Source organism: Palaemon carinicauda, chromosome 7, assembly GCF_036898095.1.
Source record: "Palaemon carinicauda isolate YSFRI2023 chromosome 7, ASM3689809v2, whole genome shotgun sequence".
Classification (NCBI taxonomy): Eukaryota; Metazoa; Arthropoda; class Malacostraca; order Decapoda; family Palaemonidae; genus Palaemon; species Palaemon carinicauda.
In genome coordinates this window covers 153,094,118-153,118,511 of record NC_090731.1, presented here as the reverse complement: position 1 = coordinate 153,118,511, position 24,394 = coordinate 153,094,118, and the positions used below count along the sequence as shown (strand labels likewise).

The following is a 24,394-nucleotide window of genomic DNA, read 5'->3' as shown; positions in this document are numbered from 1 at the left end:
CTTGTAGATATATCGAGGAGATGGATCAGGTCGGCCACAGGGAGTTCATCTTCAGCTTTGGGATACTGCGGGCCAAGAAAAGTAGGGCTTTAAGTATTTATTCACTTACATTACTTGGCTATCAAGTATAGTAGATATAGTCTTCCCATTAATCATAATCCACTAAAAGATCTGAATATATTAAGTAATGGTTTGTATTACAGCTTATAATTTTGAAATGTTTTTGGGTGTAATGCACTGCATCATTATTTTTTTTATAATAGCTAACATCTGCATGATAAAAATTTTTAACAAGTTTATGTACTCTTTCATTTTGGTTATTCATAACTGTTTACCAGCTCAACTAAGTTGCTTCTTATAAATCCTTTAAAATAGTACAATCTCTGATTAGTTATTGTTTTCATGCAGTAAATTTGGTAGAAATTCAGCAAATAAACAGCCAGTTAGATATTTGCATTTAGATACTGAAGGATTTCAGTTGCAGATTGCAAATTGATGTAGACAACCTAAAGGGTCTATGATGATCTGTAATTGCTGTAATTATAAATTTCTAGACATTTTTTTGGTTAATGTAGCAAATTTTAAATTTTGATGTGTGTGTACTGGAAATGAAATTACCATCAAACAACCTGCAGGATTCCCTCAATAGAATTCTTGTACTGTGCTCTAAGGCTCACTTCATATGAGTGGATTTTTTCCGCATGGAAATATTAATGCTCTTTAGAATGTCAAAAAAGCATGTCTTCACACAACCAGTTGTTTTTTGCACGGTTCGACTGCATCAGTGCGCAAAGTACTCAGTCTGTCAGCGATTGTTCGAGATGGAGGACAAATTTTGTGGATTAATATCCGAGAGGTATTGATTTACTAACCGCATGCATTGCTAATCTGCTCAGTGCTTGACAGTTTAAAATACTGCACTTCAAAAATCTATGGAGCCCTTCAATCGGGAGGTTTTTTCCCCATTAGTAGTCATGGTTCAGCTGTTGCAGTGGGTAAACATTCCTCTTCTGCTGCTACTTTTCAGTGATTAATATGAATTCTTATTATCATTGTTGTTAATATTATTATTAGTATTACTTTGTATGGACACACTTATAAACCCTACGCTATTAAATAAGGATTATACTTTCGGCAAAGCTGAAACTAGCCATAAGACTTTTAGTGAGGTGAAACTTCCCCACTGCTAGTTAGCGGGGGTGTTAGGTGGAGTAGCCGGAGAAGCCACACACACACAATTGTGTTGTCTAGTCACTTTTTACTTTTGTCTCTCTCGCTTCTCCAACTGTATTTTCTTACCTTTGACTTTTTTTTTTTTTTTTTTTTTTTTTTCCTTATTCACGATTCCGAGAGTTTCTGTTTTTTACAACACTCTCTACCTTAGCTCCTTCATTCTAATGCTACAGCATGGAAACAAGGACTGACTGGGTGCCTCCACGCATTCCAGTAGGGGGGATCCCTTCGGGGGGACCCCAGAAGTGAGCTTCGGTCACGTTTCGCAGGAAGCGCTTCATGCCGACCTCCAACTTGAGCAATGTTTGTTGATAAGAAACAGAGAGCGCTGCCCAGGGGTCCATCTTCAGGTGTTAGTTTTTTCCCCTTCTAAGGGAAAGCCCCTCCACCTGCCACTGTTCGGCATTTTTCCTGCTTGTAGGGAGAATTGCTGACATGGCCACATTCCTTCAGGGATTCTGCCAATTTCCTGCCCTTCGTCGGGTGACTCCTTCAGGGAAAACCCAGTGAACAAGCTTCGGTTTCGTTCTCAGGCAACACTCGATGTCAACCTTCAATTTGACATAGAGTTCATTGAAGGGAAGCAGTGTGTGCTGCCCAGAGGTTAGCCTCCAGGTGTTGGAATTTTCCCTTCTGAGGGAAAGTCCCTCCACCAGCCACTGTTTTGGAATGTTCCTGCTTGCAGGGAAAACCACCAACAGCAGTAACAAGGGTTGGTCGTTCTTTCTCTTTTCGGGAGAGATTTCCTTCACTTGTACCAGAGAACAAACTTTGGCTTCGTTCTTAGGCAGCACTCTATGTCAACCTTCAATTTGAGCTAGAGATTTTTGAGGGGAGGCAGAGAGTGCTGCCCGGAGGTTCACCTCAAAGTGTTGGAGCTTTCTCTTCTGAGGAAGAGTCCCCACACTAGCCACTGTTTGGTAATCTTCCTCCATGTGTGGGGATTGCCGATGGGCGATTCATCCATTCCTCGCTCTTCTACCTTCGAGAGCAGCCTTTTGCACCACCCTGGGATTGTCACTCGTCATGTCAGGATCATCACTCGCCAGGTCATGATTTTCACTCATCAGCTCGTGATCGTCACTCGCCGTTTGCCAACTTGCAATTCGCCAACTCATGATCGTTGCTCTCCAAGCCATTTACCAGCTCAACGCTCATCGATCCCAGCTCGGTGTTCACCAACTAACTGTTCGCCGATCACCAGCTTTCTGTTCGACTGCTCGCCAATCGCTGATTCGCCAGCCTGCCGTTCGCCAGCCTGCCGTTCGCCAGCTTGCTGATCACCAGCCACCGATCACTGTTCGCCAGCTCGTCGCTCGCTGATCGCCAGATTGTCGTTCACCAATCACCAACTTCGCCAGCTCATCACTCGCTGATCGCCAGATTGTCGTTCGCCAATCGCCAACGTCCCCAGCTCGCTGAGCGCCGTTCACCTGTACGCAGTCCTCCAGCTCTCCATTCTCCTGATCGCCATTTGCCAGCTCGGTGTTTGCCAATCGCTAGCTTGCTGTTTGCCGACCACCAGTTTTCTGTTTGCCGACCACCAGTTTGCTGTTTACTGATCACCAACTTTCGTGAGTTTCACCAGCCCTCCGATTGTCATTTACGAGCTCACTGATTGCTAGCCGCTGATCTCCATTCGCAGTTTACCGTTCGCTGATCTCCGTTCACTGGTCACTGTTCGTCATTCACTGATTGCCGTTCACCAGCTCGCTGGTCATTGATCACCAATTTATCGGTCGCTGATCTCCAACGTTTGCCAGTTCACCAAGTGCCGTTCATCAGTTCGCCATTCGCCAGCTCGCTGATCGCCGTTCAACGATTGCCGTTCGGTAACTCGCTGATGGCTATCTCGCCGTTCGCCAGATCGCCGTTCATCAGCTTGCTGATCACCAGATCACGTTCGCCAGCTTGTCGTTCGTCGGCTCGTTTTTCACCAGCTCGCCGTTCGACAGCTCACCATTTCACTTGCTCTCTGTTCACCAGCTTGCCGTTTGCTTGCTTCTCGTTTGATGTTTGCAGACTCGTAATCATCACTAGACTCAAGATCATCAATAGTTGGCTCTCCGCTGGGTTACTGTTAGTACCAGCATACACTTTCAACACCTTACAGTTTTCTTCTGGATACTTTGCCTTCTGGGGCAAAAGTCACTTCTGTAACTATCTAGCCCGACTGAGACCCTCACTGCATTGAGGCTTTTGCCTCTCATGAGTCTCTCTTACTTTTCTGAGAGTACTCTCATCTAGACGACATTGATCGTCTTCACACCACTCTCTTTGGTTGGGGCTGCTTCGGTAGCCCTCCCACCTGGAGTTGAAGTTTAGCACAGATTTCCTTCTTCAAACCTAACCCAGCTCTCTTCTTTGATGGCTGGGGTAATGCGCAAGAACTAACCTTGGAGCTTATACCCCTCTCGCCTCTTTGGTTTGGTTCTTCACAAGCAGGGTTATTCGGTTATTCTTTCTCCGAACTTCGAAGAACCCGCATACACGGGGCCAGGATCTTTTATCGACTGCGACACACTTGCCAATGTTCAATGAACATGCGTTCTTCATTTACACTTCATCTTGCTACCGAATGGCTTATGTGCCATGTGCCTCAAAGACGAGGTTACTGCTTTGACTGCTACCACCTCCCTCGCTTCAATTGAGTTTTTATGAATATCTTAAGAGGTGATTCTCCATGGATAGGACCTGTGCTAGTTGCACAAGCACTGTCAGCGAATTGGATCTCGGATGCGGTTGCGGAGACAGATTCCTTGAATCTGCTCCTCCGCCTGTGTCAGGAGACATAACCCCATGGGGTTACTCCCTCTTTCATTCCTTCATATCTAGGGGATTGAATTCAGTGTTGTATAATTTGACAGCTACATATAGCAACTTAGTTGCTAAGATCTTCCATATGCATCTGAGGATCTGGTCAACCCTTGGATGGGTGACCTCCTGGGAACACCAGAGGTTGTCGGCATCTGGCATGCGCCAGGTCTCCGTCGGTGTGAGCATCTTTAGCCTCCATCTACGGAATCCTTTCCCGGAGAGACATTCGTCCAACCCTTACTAGACTCGAAGTCTTGTTTGTCAATCCTCGGATAGTGACTCTTCCGTTGCCTGATCTCTCTCTTTGGCTGAGCTTGGTTGATAGGAATGGTTTCCTCTCTTGTCTGTGAGTGAGGTTTTCCAGTATTGGAAAAACCTCTCCTACGGACTCGAAGTACTCATCTCTCTTCGCCAAGGACAGATATTTTACATTAAAGCAACAAGAGCATACACTCCTGTCTCTTCCTTCCTCCTTTGATGAATTGGAAGTGGTTCTCTCTTTATCCTCATGATTAGAACAGCTGGTCTTGCAGGAAGACATGGGTCATGAAGATACCGCTGAGCGGCTATGGTCACTTCTTCCTACTGAAGTCTACAGTTTTAGCCTCTCTTCGGGTAACAAGTTTTATCTTCAAACTTTGTCAGAAGAGAAGAAGGCTTGCAGCTATACAAGCAGTTCGTCCATGACTTACTGTACAAGTTCCACCACTATGACTTCTTCCTGGATGTTCGTTATCGGGCCTGTCATGTCAAGGAATGGTGCTCCAGTTTAGATAGCACATCAGTTTCTTCATTTAATATTGCCTTGCCTATAGCAACACACGGGCTCTGGCATTGGCAGCACCTCAGGTTTTCACAGGGATTTTTTCCCTGGGGTCGACCTGCTCCTTCAGGATCGGCTTCATTTTCCAAAAGACTCTGGGACGACCGACTGATCCTAACAGTCTTGAGCTCTTTCAAGACATCTCCTCGAGTTACTAAGGTCCAAAGATTGGAATAAATTTCATGATACCAGACTACTGTATCGAATTTGAGGCATCCACAGACATGGTCATTTGACTGCAGAAGCTCCTGCAGGTTTGTCAAGCCCCCATTAGTCTCCATCAAATCCAACCCCTTCAGGAATAGTCAGACTCCAGGTGTTTCAGCACCATGGATCTTCTTTTTCTCTGGTTCTCTACGAGATCCGAACTAAAAACGGTCCTGGTAATGAGGTTGTCAGACGAGAATATCATCCAGGGAGTCGACCTCCTCGTTTATTCTGGATTTGATGCTTCCTACAGATGCATTAAAGAAAGCAGGTGAAGCCACATACGGTACCTCACGTCCTCAGGACTAGGGTCAGAGCACAAATGGTCCCACTCTCTCAAATCTCCTTGAATTGCAATCTTATCTTCTTTTGGGAAGAATTTCCTATAATGACGGCAGAGCTTTATGGGAAATACTTCCCTCACCAGTTTGGTCTCCTGTAACGGAGGATTCCGAGTACATGATTTGAAATTATCCAATCCCCCCTTCTGTGGGAGACTCCCTTCTTCAACTTCTGTTCAGAGGTCTTCCTACTTTCGAGAGGGACTGCAGATAACAATGACAGGCATTAATCTCTTCTTCCTGCAGGAAAAAGACTTCTTTCACCTGCAGGCTCCTTTTGTGCGATTCTTCCAAGGATAAATGGCTTCTCTTATCCCGGGTAGTCTTGTCTTGTTAAAAGATTCGACTAGCCCATCAGTCTTGCCTAGCTAGCAAGACTCAACTCACTTAACAGACGCATCACGCGCAGTGATATGTATGCAACTCACAGTGGAGAACCCATAGAGAACTTTCCTTATGACACGATCTACTTGGACCACCACAGGTGAACATTTCTCACATAGCGTATCTTTTTTGCGACCCCATGCCTGGAAACTATTAAGCTCCTCCTCTCTCAAAGAGTACAACCCTTTTTGCAACAAGTTGCGAAGAGGATGTCTAGATACCAAAGTTTTTTTTTTGGCTTCGGTTAGGGAACTTTTTTTCTGTGGTGGGGATCATGTATGGTTTGTCTCTTCTCTTGAGGACACCATTCCTGGAATAGTTCCTCAATTTTCCATCAGGAGGAAGGCTGCTCCTCATCTCAGGCAATGGGAGGCCACTGCTCGTTCCTTGAGCATCTCCTTCGGACCGAAAGGTTAAACCTTTCTTACATGTCACCATTGTTGCTCTTCATCCAGAGTTCAAGCCTACATACCTGCAGTCGGGTGATAAAACGCATTCACGAGGCATGGTTTGCTTCCTTCTGTCCTGGGTGTGGTCCCCAATGACTGAGGACCTCTAGATCTTCACCTGATCCTGAGGATGAGTCTCCCCCGGTGTTACCTGAGGCCAAGAGAGTAGGCGTACCCTATGGGTTGCCTTTAACATATCTCACTCACGATGAGGAACTGAATAATATCTGACTTCTTTCCAGACAACTCGGACCCCAGGTTCAAGCCCTTCGGTCTGAAAGTCATTCATAGTATGATCATTGGTCTTCACCAACAACGATTACGCCAGTGATTAACTGAGGTTCTATCTTGAGGAAGATACAATAGCTCGCCCCGAGGGTTCGGCACGATTTGCCAACACTGGGAAGGTCAAAGGAGGCTCACCAAGAACACGTTCTTGACTTGGATCTACAAGGTCATGGAGCGGACATTAAATCCTTATCCCTCTCCTTATAGAGGTGACCTAGAGCTCATAATATTAAGGGTAGGAATACGCCCCTAACGTTTACGAACAGCTACTATTACGCAGGCCATGCCATTGGTGGGTTGGAAGTGCTAATGACCTTCATCTCCCACTTCCACTTCCTGCAAGATGTGACCTACAGGATATGGAGATGCTCTCCATTGTCTTTGTGTTGACTACACAATAAATGGTTTATAATGTCTTGAGCTCCTTGATGGACAAGTAGCAGATGGAGAGGGCAAAGTTAACCAGAGATAAGGCTGGGATGATTGACAAAGAATAACTGGGTCTTTTTTTCTTTCATCTTTGCCCCCCTACATTGCTCTGCAAAGCTGACCTCCACTGTCTGCAGGTATAACCTTTCCCTTGTGTAACCTGGTATAGATAGATATACTTGTTGCATCCCCATACCCCCTGGCGAGGTGGGATTTGGTAATGTCTCTGGTTAATTTTAAGATTTCTACATCTCTAAGATTGTCTAGCATCACACATAAACCAAAATGCTCAGGCCGCTAACTGTGCTTTGCACGTATAATTTAGTGACGTGTCAGGGTTTCTCTCTGTTACGTGCAGAGCACGTACAGGAAAATCCTAGGTCAAAGACCAGCCAGTTGGTTCAGCCTTCCACCCTCCTAAGGGGTGAGTCATCTCTATTAAATAGCTTAAGGTTTGTATGTGTGTCAGAATAAATGACAAATTTGGAAGTAATTTGTATTTTTTCCTAACATGTACCTATCCCCCAAGAATTCAAGCCTGCAATAAAACGTGACTAGACAACACAGGTGTGTGTGTGTGAGTGGAGTGACTGGCTACTCCGGCTACCCCAACTAACCCCCTACTAACTTACGGTGAGGTAGTTCTACCTTGCTAAAAGTGTTATGGCTAGTTTCAGCTTTGTCAAAAGTATAATCCTTATTAAATAGCTCCAGGTTTGTATATGTTAGAGAAAATACAAGTTACTTCTAATTTTGTCATATTGTAATATTGATCATATCTTATCATGCCAATGTCGAATCCGCAGGTGGGCATTGTTATTTGCCTCTCTGATCTCTTTATCTGAGCAATGAGGGCCAAGTGAGCACCCTTATAGGATAAGTTCAATTGTTTGTGGCTTTGCCTCACAGGGGGATTCAGGGTTGGTGGGTAATCCCATTTGTGGCAGTGATCTCCAGTTTTGCCCACTATTACCATTGGTCTGTTTAGGGTTATTCAGTCCTTCCAGGTAAGGATTGTTTTACTGGGCAGGTTTTGTTTGGGCTGGACACGCCTTGTTGGATGGCCATCGGTCACTTTCCTATCACTTTCTAGCCTATGAGCAGCTACACGGATTGGTTCTAGTCCATCCACTGTTGCGAAGCTTTTGCGATATTTCAGTCTTCACCTAGCTTCCTGATGATTTTGGAGTGGATACTTAGGGTCATTAATTTGTTTATGCCTTCCAGTTTTTGCCAACGTTTCTTGTCGGATATAGTGTGGTGGGATACCAGCTATTTTATATAAAAATGGTAGAGGTGTTGATTTTGGGTACCAATAATAATCCGACAGGACTTATTTAGCTTTGGGTCTACCTTATGTGCATGGCATGATCTTGCCTACACTGGTGCACAGTACTTTACAGGAGAGTAACAAAGTGCTGGGGCTGTCTGTCTCATGGTCTGTTCTCCAGCTGGTGTTGGCGAGTTTGCTAAGGAGGTTGCTCTTAGTTGCTACCTTATGTTTGCTTTTGTTTGTGTGGTCTTGAAAGGAGAGCGTTCTGTCAAGGGTGACACCTAAGAAGACTGGGTAGGGGTGATTTTTCAGTTCTTTGTCACACCATAATTTTGATCTTTAGCTCTCTGTTTGCCGGGTGATTTTTCAGGTGGACGGGACACACCTGCGTTTTGTTTGGATTAGCATTGAGATGCCACTTTTTGTAGTAGGTGAGGAGGGTAGTCAGGGTGTTTGAACAGTTTTTCTTCGATGGTAGTGAAGGAGTCGATTGTGTAGAAATGCAAAGGTCATCAGCATATACTGTATGTACCTGCGGATGCTCTGGTGCTGCGGCTGGTCATTTGAATGGATGTTAAATAGTATTGGCACCAGCATGGCTGTGATATGGAAATGCCAGACCACTTTACTGCCTTATACCTACGGGAGTATACCCACAGGTCCCTTGACGTCTTTGTGGTTGGTCTTGTGGTGGCTGCTCAAGTAATGGTGTAGCCAGCCCAGTTCCCACACATGACAGGAAGCATTTTATTGCTGGTAACATATACAGTAGATGTAAGTCTGGAATGAAAGGTAGAATGACTGGCTCTTCTTCATTTTTCTGGCACCTCTCTTGGGGACAAAATGGTCGAAGCATTGCTTTGCTGGGTCTGAATTGATGCTGTTAAGTTACACTTCTGAACTCCATTCTTTAGAATCCAGAAAAGTATCTCCCCCCCATCCTTCCTAAACCAAGCATATTATTTAGGACTGCAATCCTCTGTGGGGGTAGGAATCCCACCTTTGACATCATATCAATCTTCTTGGATAGGCCAGGCCCTATCAGCTTATTCCTCCCTATGACAGACAGATAGGAATTTGTTGGTGTCCTATCCTTTGCTCCCATAGGGAACCAGGCACATTTATACACCCGGAAAAGAAAAAGAGACAGCCAGTTTTGGTTCTAGGGGAAATTCGTGAGTCTCCCTAATTTAAAGGATGAAAGATTTGTATAGTCTTAGGAACAAATAAATTTTTAAAATAATTTGTACTTTTCCTAGCTATACAAACCTGAGTCCCTTAAAGTCAAACTTCCCACCTCAACCACCCTTCTCAGACCTGAGCCAAAGATCGAAAGTGAAGAGCTTCGAATAAAGCAGTTGTTGGGGGGGGGGGGGTGATACGTGTTAGGCTACTCGTCTGTGCTCACCCCGTCTCGTTAACTACCTCATTAACAATTTCAATGCCAGTTTCATCTCTGCTGAAGACATGTTCCCTATTTTAAAGGACTCCATTTTCCATAGCTAGGAAAAATACAGATTACTTTAAAAAGATTTCTTATTAAAAGGGTTGTGTGTAATATCACTATTTTCCATGGTTATATTTTACTATTTAGTGGAAGTTTTTAATCAAGGTTGGTCCATAGTTTTAGAAGTCTTTATCAAGGTAGAGAAGAATAGGTGCCGGATGCAAGACGTGTAGACAAGATGCACACAATTGAAGGTCATGTGTGTACAGGATCCTTTTAGCCTGCTGCTCTTTCACTATGTGCCTGATCTATTCAAATTTGGCGGCCCAACTTCATACTTTTTGTGTTCCAACTTTTCTCGCATATTAAAGAATGAATCATTAGCTCTAATTCTATAGAGCCTTGAAATTTAAGACACTTTTATTCTCATCCTAAATAATGATAATAATAGTAATGTGTGGATTCAAATTCACAGATGTAAGAAATCCTTCTCTGGTATTGAATGGCATTGCTATTATTTTGAAAATGTTTCACTAATTCAGTATTCTATGAATAATTAAAGTATAGATTTTTATGCAGTAGAAAAGTATTTTATTTCAGGAAGCACCAGCATGCAGTATTATATCACTAACAATTTGTATCCATGTAAATAAGAATACAGGTACTTCAAGTATTCAGCATGGTATGCCATGGACTGTGGCGGTCTTCAAAACTATATTGGACTCCCTAGCTACTCTTAACTTATTGATGTTTGGTGGAAAACATGATCACCCATATAAGGTCATTTATTTTTACAGTATATATGATACACAGTAGTCAGAATGTAGTCAGTAAAGGATTATGCCAGACATAGCAAAAGTGAGATGTCTATTCTTTTTTACTTGGCATCCACTACTCGAGAACTTTCTAAAGATAATTGAATGTAGTTTTTCCAAACATCCATTAGTCTAGCATGAAGTAGTATGCACTAATATTTTCTTATGCTTGTGCAACCCTTATACATTTAGTTATCATTGCACTAAAAATTTAAGTTCGGTTTTTAATAGAAATCCAAAAGTGCTAGAAATTATGGCAAAGAACAGAGATTACTATCTTTTAGAGTAAAGGTTTTTTATGCTGTTACGTAATTTTATATGGCTCACAGGTATTGTGTGGTACCAAGTTTGATAAGCTTTGGTGGTTCTTTATTTGGGTTATGCTTACAGTGTTGTATGAATAGCTCATTGTTTTTTTTATTAATGGTTTATAGTGTTTTCTTGGCTCTTTAGCTGTATTGTTTTTCTTCTTCTCTGTACCTTCCTGTCTCTTGGAGTATTTATTCCTCTTCTTATTTGTAGTAAATTCAGGTTAATTTTTTTTGTGAGATTCCAAACGTTCTGGATTACATTTACTCACAGTGAGTTTCATATATGTAAAGGAAGTTAGATTTCTTTGTGGAATGGCCATATAGCTTTGTCAAGTTGCAGGTTCCAAAAATAATGGGTTTACATAATTTTTTTTCATTGTGTTATCCTCAGAGAAATTTGCTGTACAGGTTTTGTTTGAGTCTCCCAGGTTCCAGAAAATTCTTTTTAGCACTTGCTATGGTTGAATTTAGAGTGAAGCATGGAAAACTTTGCTGTTGGTGATATATCAGTCACTGTAGAAAGGATTGCATGTACATCTTCCAAATTCAAAGATAGTGGTGTGATAGCCCACCAGAGCTAAATGAATTATTAACCACCTCTGGTATCACCATAGTAGTTTTTCAGTATCGGTTGATATACGTACCTGTACTTTCTTTGCTCTTAGGAGATGAAGTTGCATTTAAAATAAGGGTGTTTATGTTGCTAAGTCCTAGACTTCTTTTGAAACTTATAGAATTGTTTTATTGGCATCATTATCTTGTAATCTACATTCATATTCCAACTTAAATTTTGTTTATTCTATTTGCCAGGGAGTCTTGAAGTACATTTTCAAATGAGCCGAATAACCTGATTTAGGTATTTTAATTCAACAAACTAAATTTGAGATTGAAAATTTTTTAATGTAGATTTTTTCTGAAAGACCTCAATTTCACAATTGATAATATTTATTAAATTTTTACTTGAAAATCATACAAAAGGATTGTTACATGATCTTTGTTTTTCAAGGAAAGCAAGGAAATTACAGTATGGTATTACACAATTAAACCAGAAGATTTGTAGTTGGTAATGTTATTAAGAAATCATATACCCATATAGAAGCCACTCTAGACTTGAAGACTTTTTCCTTTCTTTGTGCCTACAGTACTTAGAGCCTACAAAACTTAATATTAATATTACAGAAAGTGTTCTAACATCCAAACATGGTGATCTTTGCACTTTGCTTCATTTCTAGAAGTGTTGATGCACTCTTAGAGAATCAGTTTAATACATAGCTTACTAATAAGCACTTGCATTTTGTAGGTTTCGTAGCTTAACCACAGCATTTTATCGGGATGCCATGGGCTTCCTTCTCCTGTTTGATTTGACTAATGAACAGTCATTCCTCGATATTAGAAGCTGGTTGGAACAACTCAAGGTAGGATGAGGATGCATTTAATGTGTGCTGTCAAATGTTTGTGATACTGTGTAATATTATCTTGTCCAAAATACGTAAGAAATATGTTGCTTTGCCATTTTCCTGTGACTGTGAAGTGGAATTTTGGTTATATGTAGTAATTTCTTTATTTATGCAGGGATGCTTCTGTCTCCTCAGTAAAAGACGCTCCTGTCTACATATACTTGCTTACTCTGAGAGGTTAGGTATTGAAACAGGAAATCAGAATTACTTTACAGTATATTAACCACTTTTTATGCGTACAGTACGTGTTTAGCTATTACACTTAATTTTTTTCTTGTAATGACTTCCTTCTTCTTGTTACAGGACATACATAATCCCATCAACTCATCTTAATATTGTACTAAGCATAACATTCTTAATGGATTTTTGGTTTTTTGTTTACAAAGATTTTGTAGTCTTTAATGGAGTTGGCTTATTAATGGTAGTTAACTGATACACCAAGTATATTGTCTCCAAATCAAGTTGGTTATGTTGACAGAAGGTGGTCTAGGTTATTTATATTGTGTGAGGAGAATAAACTAATGGTATGGGGTTAGAATTAATAGGAATTTAGTCAAAGCCAATGTACCTGAGGCTAGTAGTAGTAGTAGTATAATACTCAAGAGAAGGATTAAACTGAACACGGGTACTTAGTAATGTTTGAGAATGCAGAGGCACAAAAAAAGATGTGCACTGTGTGGCGACAAATCAAAGATTGAAAATTGAGGCCTGTTGATGATGTAGGTGCATTGGCGAGAACTGCAATGATGGTTCTTTGAAGCATGAAATATAGACTTCTCCTGGTCAAAAAATGCAACAATCTGAATTTCTAAAATTCCAAACAGAGGTCATGAGTCACACCTCTTAACTGACCATTTGAGTAACAAAATAGTAGATGTTGAAAAGGCAATGGTCCATAGTTTATACAATTGTTTCTGTTAAATGTGAGATTTTCAGAGCTATCTGCATTATATTTTGGGTATTGATATTAAGCTGATGTTGATGTTAACTCTATTTCTTTTTATTATTTCTGTTTATTATCATTTGTTCTTTGCTTAAAATGGCTTCTATTAAACATTTTAACACCACCTACTGTGAAAATAACCTTGCTTGAAATCACCCAATTTTCTTTTCTAATAGAGCAATCCAGTATTAATGTAAGAATGCATTAGGTAGTTTTATTTGTGCGGAGTATCCTTTATACCAATACAGTTTCATATGATATAGAAATTCCCTTGAATTACTTCCTGATAAAGATCTAGTATATACAAATTAAGAATTTAATTGATAACTCATACCTGTGCTTCCTGTTAGGGGCAGAGGAGCCAAGTTGCTTTATATCAGTACTGTAGGTATTATCCATGAGTAAGATCTCCCTTCGTGGAAATTCCTGTCTCTAGTCAAATGTTTTAATTTCCCTAACTCTGTTCCATTTTATGTCACATATCCCCACATCTCAGAAAGTGTTATGTCCAGTCAACTCTTAAATGAATTTGAAATTAGATGTATCCAAATCCCTTTTTTCCAATGTATAGTTTTCTGATGTTTATTTCCAAATACAGGTACATTATGTGCTGGAAGTTACATTCTCATAAATTAATGTGATTTCCCTTTAATGTTCCTTTTAAAATTACAAACTTTCTGGACCAGCCCTGTGAAAGTTAAGAATTTTATCTTGGTGGTTTGGCTGGACTAACTAACTAACTGAAATTTTATCAGACTTGAAACATAAATTGTTTTATAGGATTTTCATTAATAAGTATGTATTGGAAAAACATGCAAAATAAAAGTGACATCTAGTACAGCATCTGCACAGCCATCATTTTCCTTCAGACGCCTCTATGGAAAATTATGGAAATTTACTGTTAATATTTACCTTCTGTAGAATACAGTTAAAATTTTTATAGTGGACTATGTTCAATATTTTTCCTACATACCAGTTTTGTCTAATGCCGGTGGTGTTAAAGTCTTATTGGGTATATGGAAGTATGGATGGAGTGCTATTGATATGCTATTGTTGAATCATCTAACCAGCTTTGTCATTCAAGTGTCCTTGTTATTCAAGTTGATTTCTATTTATTTCTTTTGGCTGCATGAGGATTTATGTTCAATGAATTTGACTTGAAAATAGGTTTGTATTTCACAAAAATTAGTTGGTCCTAAAATGGATGAATCATGTTTCTGCTCAACTTTATTATCATAACCAAAACACAACTAAAACTATTTTAGTTTTAAAGAGCAGGTTCAACTTGAATTTTGAGATTCAGACATTAATAAAACATACAATTATATATTACAGTGTACTGTGGAGTACTGTACTGAAGTTGTTTTGATACTTTAAAACTTTTCTGTTACAATATACTGAAAGTTTTTGTGAGAAAATGGCCCATTAACTCGTGAAAAGAAAGGATTTGAGTTCTAATGGTAGAATGTATAGTGTATGTAGGTATCTCTGTATGAGGATCCTAATTCAAAACATTTGATGGGTTTTGCTGTCATTCTGATGACTCAATACTTTTCTAGAATAGCTCTTATGTAGATTGTTTTCCATCCCTTTTTTGCAATCCTAGTTGTAGTTATTATTGGAACATATATTTTTAGTTAATTCATAATAGTATAGTGAAATGTAATCATAGACAAATTCCGTACAATTATTTGATTATAGGATACAAAACAGAAGGTAAAAATTGGTCTTTTTAGAAAATTCTGAAATTCTGATGTGTTGCAAATTTTATGTTAAAGAAACACACAACAATATATTTTATCTTAAAGCCATACAATACTTATTTCTGCCCATTAATCTCCTTATTGTTTAAGCAACCTTTATTTTCCATCATATCCAATCAACATTTGCCTACATTTGTGGCTGTGAATGTTCCCAAGCTCAGTTTTTTGTCTAAGAGAAAGAGAAAGTTTTGGGATTTAATGCCCGTGCTACCTGGAATCACAGCTATATGTTAATTACCCCAACACATTTTTTAAGTGTGTAGCACCATTGCTATCCATATCCGTAACGCACCCTATTTTAAAGCATTATTTCTCTGGTCATCAACAAATTCATGTGTACTGTAAATTTTACAGTTTGGTAGGTACTTCTATTATCTGTGTCATCCTCAAGTTATCTGGCTTGGTGATATTTCTGACCTTTTCTGTTCCTCAAACATCAAGGATCTGAATGTCTTGAAAATTTTATTACTGTTTCCACAGAGCATTGATAAAGAACTCTGAAAAGTTAACATGAACAGCAAATACACACACTATTCAAGCAAGGCAATTCAGTATCTTCATCAAGACTGTAAACATCATCCAGAATAAAGGAGTCGGTTACCTCCAAACATCAAACACATACAGGAGAGAGTACCTAGTATGCCTTCTAGATACAGTAGTTGTATGCCTCAATCCCCAACTGATCACCTCCAGCGAAGAGGCAGAAGTTACTATTTAGTCCCTGGAACGAGAGTATATTTATGGTTGTAGATGGAAGTGAAGGCAATGTCCTTAAAGGGACAAGTAATCATACTTTGTGCATTTTCCAGAAATTTTAGAGATCTTGGCTTGGGAAAATAGTGGATCTATGGCTGTTAGAAGTTGTCAAGGTTGAAAACAAATCTTGCTTTTTGGAGTAAAGTTACTCTTTATGCAACCAGTAGATGGCAGGACATACACTGGTGACACTAAAATATTTAAGGCTATAAAGGGGGGAGAGTGAGGGGAGGTAGGTGTAGTCAGGACTGAACAATCACTTGCTGTTTCAAGCTTGGGGCAACACGAGGTTAACATCTGATTGTCGACCGCATCCCGCTGAACGAGTTTTAATAGGAAAGCCCTGTTGGGATGCAGACAGCAAAATTCCCCTGCAGGGAGTTAGTGCTGTTAGTACACCTCAAACAGTGCACTCTAGGTGTAACTTAAGGGCTTTGCAGTTTCTTTTTGGACACAAGCTGCACTCACTTTTTAGCCTTATATTATGCCTCCATTCTTGCTTCCTTCCTTCCATTTTGCTGGCAAGTTTGTTAACTTAGCTTTTGTACTGCAACTGTGAGATTTTCCCCCCAGCACATGGGTGCTAAATAACCTCCCAAGCCCCAGTGTTGGTCCTGGCCCAAATTCATAAATCCAGTCCAATTCATCAGCAGATTCCTCTCAGTTGACTGGAAGAGCCCTGAAGTCAACATTAGGTTTCTTACACCTTTTAGCATTTTACCACTCATATGAGGCTAGCTTTATTTAAATCAACTACCAATCACTGTAGTAAGTATAACAAGTCATCAGGGAGAAGACATTTTGCTCCTATACAACATACAAACCCTTGGCCTTTAATTAGGGAGATTGATTAAGTGTGTTTTGGAGATGGTCGTTAGAATTTGTTAACAATGGGTTAACCAGATGGTGAAGGTTAAAGGCGAGGAACCCCGCACCCTTTCCCTACTGGAATAGCTCACTTTTTATTCAGCTATTGATGAGTATAAATTACTGTCAACTCCTTAGCAAACTTTTTCATTTTCTTTTTCTATTGCAGGAAGTGGATGTGTTGTTAGAGTTTTTGTGATGGAAGGTCAGCAAGATGTTCATGCTTGCTGTGGGAAGGGTGACTGCTGCAACCGGTTAATGAGTAAACTGGCTGTAGATCCACAATACCTTTGAGTGTCTTATTAGGAGCACAATTATTTGCAATTATCTTTATATGCCAAGTGCAGGTTGTGGCCTCTTGAATGAAAAATGTAAGCTAAGCTTTTTCAGTGGTCTGTCTTGACAATGCCCAAGAAGACACTGAAAAAGTTTTAGCTGCTTTAGTTTCCTTGGGGAGTGCGACTTCTGCTGCTGCCCTTGTGTATATACCCCTGGCTTAATTCCTGGCGGTGTATGCGTCAAGAGTAAGAATTCTCGGATCTGCATTGGCAGGCTTTTCAGGCTTTGGTGGTGTTTAGGTTACCCCCAGTGTTTGCCGCACCCCTTCAGAAGCTGGGAACTCTTCACCTATCTCTGTGCAGACTACTGATGACAATTTTAATGTAAGGAAGTCTTGGGTTTCCTTAGGTCTTTCAGGTAGGCCCTTTATGAATTTTGTGATGGAGCTTGTAGCTAAGGCTATTACTACTCCAGTTCCTACAGTGCCATTATCCCCTGTATTCCTGGTGATGCCGCTGGTGAAATGTGTGGTGGTGCCTCCAGTGTCAGGGACTTGATGGTCCCCCACTCACTCCTAAAAGGACTATGAAAGCTTGGTGAGTGGCTCCCGTCATGATTCAAGTGGTGGGCACTTCCAGGGAAGAAAATGAACCATCCAGTTTGGTTATAAGGGGACTACTAACCCACCAAGCAATCAATCTCCCCAATTAAAGGATGAGCGTTTGTATTTCATGTAGGAACATATCACAAATTCTTAGTCATTTGTATTTTTCCTAGCTATACAAACCTGAGTCCATTAATCTAACTTCCCTCCTCCTCAACCGCTCCCTCTTAAGTACTGGGTGAAAAGGTAAGAAGGAGCTATTCCAGCTGGGAAAGGGGTGGGGCTCCTCGTCCGCACCCTTCACCAACTGGTTAACCACTCATTGACAAACTCTAACAATCATCTCCAGCTCACTCTGAATCAATCTCCCTAAATGAAGGCCTCAGGTTTGTATAGCTAGGAAAATACAAATTACTTTAGAAATTTGTGATTTTCCATTCATGGGCCTCAAGGAAGCATGCTTTCATGTTCTGGTTTATCAGTCCTTAAAGAAATAACTTTACTTTGTTCTGATGGGGGAAAGTGTTCCGGTTTCAAGTGGTGTGTTTCAGTGTACACATTTACCATATGGAGTCTTTACTTAGACCTTGTCACCAGTGGTACATGGATACATTGTAATGAAATAAAGTTCTGAAGATACCTGGGTGACTGACTGATGGTAGCAACAGCAGCAGTATTTGTCTATCATTTTATGTCCTCAATTTTAAATCAAATGGACTAAAAACAAACTTTTTACACAGTTGCATCTTATTTTGACAATTCAGAAGTTTTCCATTTCTACCATCAAGGGTTGTAGTTCTTCCCTCTTATAAAAATTTCAAATTTTATGACGATGTGTTTCATTCTGCTGTTTGAGGAGGATCCTTAATGGACACTGAAACCTCCATATTGGGACTAGATCCACAAGTGTCTTACCACTCTACGAGGAGTATTTTCTGGTTTTCACAATTAAAACAGTCTTTTTGCTGACATTTGCTTCTTTGTATTGGGTTAGTGAGATTCCTGCTCTGTTGGGAAAGCTCTGTGCATTAGAGGTTAGAAATGGTTGGGTTTGTCATCTACTTGTGACTTTATAACACAACACCCAAGTAACAAGCATCCTAGACAGCACTTTGCCATCCCTTCCTTATCTCTCTTCACATGTAACAAGGATAACCTTATATTCTATTCAGTAAGGGTTATAGGGGACACTGTATAAAGAAATAGGTTCAGTATTCCTTTTTTCATGATGTGATAGGAAGTAAGTAATGATGACTGCAATTTCTTATTGGCTAAACGGGCTATCCTGTTAGCCTACTATTGCATGTCAGATGGTGAAGAAAAGTGTGTAAGAGTGCGAGTCCTCTACATTGGCCCCCTCTCCACATCTAATGCTTTTACAAATTACATGGATGTCTTCTATTTTAAAGTGCAGGTACCACATATATTTTTATTTCACGAGATGTCACACACAAAGTGTTAAATTTATTTGTATGGTCCATTGGTTGGCAGCATGCTAATTTTTACCCTTTTAGGAAAGATGTTAGGGTTTATCACCTTCCACATTTTCTATAATTTATTCTCATTTATTCATTGAAAATAGAGAGACCAGCTTCTAGGATTACAATGATCTATGTCTATTGTGATTAATGGAAAATATGGTAAACCTGAAGAGATCTAACTAGTACAAACATCTTGCAGTACACACAAAGAGTTCATCATGACTATGAACAACACTTTTGATAAAAATGTGAATGATGGTTGATAATGAAGCAAAATTGAGGTTTTATAGCTAGTATTTTCTTACGAATTGGATGATTTGTGGATATCTGTAGCTTCCGATAGTGCATGTGTTATTAGACTAACTTATTTCTATCTGTTAGTCAAAAGACTGAGGGTTAGGGATATTTGTAACATGAATACATTCATGTCTCATTATCTTCTGACCAGGATAGTGGCAGTGGTGCAAACTTAATATCTGAGGATATTGGGAGATGACTGTATATGCAAATTTAAGATTGATAATTATGTATAAAAAGACTACTGTAGTTTTGTGTTATGTACAGTAATGTTTCAGAATATATTATTGTGGTTAAAGAAATGTTCCAAAATTACTTATTTTAGTGTTATAGAATATTTCGGAATAAATTACTTTTCTGAATAATCAATATCATTAAGATGTGCTGATAATTTGAAGATAGCTTAGGTTTCATAAGAGTTATCACTTTTTATAGAAATTGTATTGTTTAAGATTTTTGAGAATTTAATGTATTGTTTCTTGTATTCTGTCTTGAAATAATCAAGTATGTAGTCTTGGGTGAAGTTCGTGTTATGGATAAGTAACATGTAATTACGATTTAGTAACTAGTACTGTATATTTCTTGCACATAAATTTGAACTTTGTTAAAAACAAGAGGATATGAATTTTTTATTATTTTATGTTAATGTTTGGAGGTCAGTATTAGCATTTACTGTTTGTAAATAGTGTCCTAAGTCACGATGATTTAAAATAGAATATATTTCAATAATTGAAAGATCATTATTGTAAATAGTTCAAATAAGTTTTTAACTCATACTCATTAAGTATTGAAGTTTTATATCATTTGTTTTTTACAGACACATGCATACTGTGACAATCCTGATATAATACTATGTGGAAATAAAGTGGACTTGACTGACCAACGAATTATATCAGAGCAGCGAGCAAAGGAAGTTGCAGAGAAATTTGGGTAATTATGGAAAAGATATTTTTGTTAGATGCACTGTATTGATCATGTATTTATTCCATAAAGTATATAACATAGAGGTAATTTTACAAATACAGTGTAGAAATCCCTCAGCTATTAAAGGTGTTATGTTCCAACACCCCCACCCCCCCCCACCCCGCAGTAGCTGAAAAATTGCTGAGTACGTATTGAAATCCATGGTATAAATTTTTCATTATTAATATAATTTTTTATACATTTTTATTGCCTCTAAATTTAAGCTTTTATAAACCATCCCAACACTCTTATAAACCTGTTTTGTTCCGTAACTGACATACAAACCCCGCTATTTAATAGGGGGTTATTACTTTCGGCGTAGCTGAAATGACGAGCCATTAGAATTTTAACGAGGGTTTACTACCCCACCGCTAGTTAGCGGGGGGTAGGGAGGGTAGCTTGCTAAACCCCCCCTTACACACACCTGTGCTTGAGCTCACTTTGCTCTTGGCTCGGATGGTAGTCGGACTTGTCCGCTCTCACCCTCGCCCCTCTGACAGCCATTAATGTCTTTTTCTGCTTTTTCTCCTACAGGTTTGTGTGGGAAGTTGGCCTCTGCGAAAATGCGCAAATGTCCTGGATTATCCGACCGCCCTTGTGGTACATTTATGTTGGTGGTCGAGACGGATCCTCACACCCTTTGTCCTTACTGTGATAGTGATAATAAATGTGGTGAGTGTAGGGAGTGGTCTACCTCCCAGTGGGAGAGGTTTTCTCGGGGACGGAAGAAGAAGTCCAGGCGGGATATTTCTCCTTCGAAGATTTCTTTGAAAGGAGAAAATCCCAAGGACTCTTCCTCCGTTGCCCAAACCTCCTCCGAAGCTCCCACTCGATCGGTTTCTTCCGAGAAACCGTCGAGGGGTAGCGTAGACCATGTATCTGTTTCCCGATCTCGGGGTTCGAGAGATGACGTTGCCTCCCCTAGCGAGACAGCTTCACCTCTTTCCCCGGGGGAGGATTTAAATGTTAATATCAATGTAGCTGATTTATTCCAGCTTTGGTCTTCCTTGGGGCTCGAAGGTTCGCCCTCCAAGGAAGCTTTGTTTGACATCATCCGGTTGGGTGCCGCTGTCAAGCAATCGCCGACTTTGGCAGAGGTTGATCCTCTGTCTATCGTTGACGTTGTGGTGGCAGAGGTATCCGATGTGGTATCTCCTACCTCTGCAACTTCTCATCCTGCTGTAGCTGAAGGCTTAGTTTCTCCCTCTGCTCAACCTTCGAGGGAGGAACTAAGTCCAACAGTCTCTCCTGCCGGTGATTATCCCCCTCGGGGGAGTTCACTCTCAGAGACTCCTCTTCGGAGGAATGCTGATGGTCAGCTTGCTGACCCAACGGCCCCCAGAGGGCACATACGTCATAAGGCTCGCCTTCCTCTTTGCCGGAGAGGCCTTCCTTCACTGCACAAGGGTGTGAGGAGGCGTCTCTTCGGTTCAACATCATCGCAGTTCGCCGCAGAGGAGCCTCGTCACCAATCTCCAACTATTCCTGCTACAATCCTGGACCTCTCTGCGGATCGTTCGCGATCCCCTTCGGTGGAAGGTCGTCCTGACAAAGGGCATGCCGACCTTCCATCTGTCAGACCTGCTGACCAGTTGTCGCCGTTCCTGGCTGCTGATGCGCTGTGGGCACAAACTAAACCTGTTTTGTTCCGTAACCGAAATACAAACCACGCTATTTACAAAGGGTTATTACTTTTAGCGTAGCTGAAATGGCGAGCCATTAGAATTTAACGAGGGTGTATTACCCCCGCGCTAGTTAGCGGGGGGGTAGGGGAGTGGTAGCTAGCTACCCCTCCTCCCCCTCACACACAGGTGAATACTCACTTTAACTTTTGGCTCGGACTGTGACAGACGTCTCTGTCTTGGTCCTCGCTTGGCAGCCATTGTCTGTTTTGTCTTTACTTAATCGCTTACTTTTCTTTTACTCAATATATATGTATACATGTTTTCATGTTTGTATATATATTTGAGTATAGAAATAAGTAAGTTTCCTTTTCAGATGTGTGTGTGTAGTGTACGATATCTACGTGGAGGCCTCGGCAGTTAGGCCACCACGGCGTATTTTATGGGTGGCGATCGAGTTTGACTTATGTCTTTCTCTCTCTCTCTCTCTTGAGGTCGTTCACCCTTTTACTACGTGTTACTACTCCCTTGTAGCCTAGCTTCCTTTCCGTGTAGGGGGTTGCTACACCGTACGTTTGTATCAATTAGTTATGAATCTAATTGTAGTTGTTTTTTGTTTTTCAGCTTGTAGAACGATTCCTTTCAGGGTTTTCGTTCTTTCTTTAGTGTTCATTCATTTTTAAATTACACAATTACATAGTTACATAATTATAAATGTTATAATTCTGTTTTTGTTACAGCTCTCCTTCCGCGAGTGTAAGTGGTTGTGAGGGCACGTGCCTGTTGTGTAATTCTTGTTCCTTTCCCTCGGGATTCCTCTTCGGAGCCTTCCCGGGGAATGAATGTGTACTAATATTATTTTTTTAATTTTTTTACAGTTACCGATCTAGTTCGTTTCTGTAATATAGCAACGGTGTGAGCTGTCTGGTTGAGTCCTGGGGATTTGGCTGTTGCTGCCTCCCCCCCTTGTATTTTCGTCAGGGGCGTGTCTCCTTCTACTGGTAGTACTCCCGTGTCGACGGACAGCTCTCCAGTTCATTTTAGAACAGTCAGGAGGCTTGCCTCCTTGGGCGGATAACTTTCCTTCCGAGGGAAGTTTTTCCTGTCCAGGCTTGAGTTTTTCCCCTTTTGGGGGGTTCTTCTCTTGCCTTTTTTTCGTGCGACTATGCTCTTGGTGCTGAGCGGTCGCACCTGCAGTTTCGCTCAAGGGGCTGGGCAACTGCAGGAGCTCCTCTTCGGAGGATTGCTCCTTTTAGGTCACTGGCTGACCAGTCTCTTCCACGAAGTGTTTCTCTTTCGTTCGCGAGAGAGTACACTCATAGAGACTCCTCTTCGGAGGTTTCTTCGGTTGCTGTTGCTGTTGCTGTTGGCCTCCCTCGCCGTAAGGCCCACCGTCCGCCTCGCCGTAAGGGCCTCTCATCTCCCTATAAGGGTGCTTGAGGCGCCCTTTTGGATCTCCATTTGCAGCCTACAACTCCTTTTTCTCGATCTTCCGCCTTGGTGCAGATGGACAGCAGTCTGATCTTGTCTTCCGACGGGCAACGGTCTTCCCGACGGACAACGGTCTGCCCGACGGACAGCGGTCTTCCGACGGACATCAGTCTCCCAGCGGACAACGATCCCTTCGGAGCAAAGGGTTGCCCCCACGGGGGTTCTTCCCTTGCGTGTCAGGGTTTCCCTGCGCGCCCTTCTGCTCATCAGCGCTCTCCTGTTCGTCAGCGCTTTCAAGATGATCTTCCCTGCGGTTCCTGTTGGTTCCTGTTACGCGCCCTGTGCGCCCACGTTCGCCCTCGCGATCTAGAACTTCGGTTCAGGTCGGGGTCAAGGACTCTTCTTCTTTGCGCAGGCTTCCACGCGTAGCCTTCTGCTCGTCAGCGATCATCAGCTCGTCAGCGATCATCAGCTCGCCAGCGATCATCAGCTCGCCAGCGATCATCAGCTCTCCAGCGATCATCAGCTCGTCAGCGATCATCAGCCCGCCAGCGATCATCAGCTCGCCAGCGATCTCCGGATCGCCCACGTGTGTTACAGCCGGCACGCCAACGTTCTCCAACACTTCTGAAGGAACATGGTTTGCCAGCTACTATCTCACCTGCGCATGCTGATCGCCATCGCGCGACCCTCAAACTACGGATGCTGATCGCCATCGCGCGACCCTCAACTGCGGATGCTGATCGCCATCGCGCGACCCTCAACGGCGGATGCTGATCGCCATCGCGCGACCCTCAACGGCGGATGCTGATCGCCATCGCGCGACCCTCAACGGCGGATGCTGATCGCCATCGCGCGACCCTCAACGGCGGATGCTGATCGCCATCGCGCGACCCTCAACGGCGGATGCTGATCGCCATCGCGCGACCCTCAACGGCGGATGCTGATCGCCATCGCGCGACCCTCAACGGCGGATGCTGATCGCCATCGCGCGACCCTCAACGGCGGATGCTGATCGCCATCGCGCGACCCTCAACGGCGGATGCTGATCGCCATCGCGCGACCCTCAACGGCGGATGCTGATCGCCATCGCGCGACCCTCAACGGCGGATGC

General features: G+C 41.7%; 1 protein-coding gene across 1 annotated transcript in view; it reads left to right on the top strand.

The window, feature by feature from the left end:
* The window catches only part of LOC137644068 (ras-related protein Rab-27A-like), a 68,526-nt gene that overhangs the window by 28,169 nt on the left and 15,963 nt on the right, over positions 1-24,394 (top strand). The window contains exons 3-5 of the mRNA XM_068376974.1: positions 8-81; positions 12,118-12,232; positions 20,082-20,194. Of these exons, the coding sequence (XP_068233075.1) occupies positions 8-81; positions 12,118-12,232; positions 20,082-20,194 (302 nt within the window). The remainder of the gene's footprint in view (positions 1-7; positions 82-12,117; positions 12,233-20,081; positions 20,195-24,394) is intronic.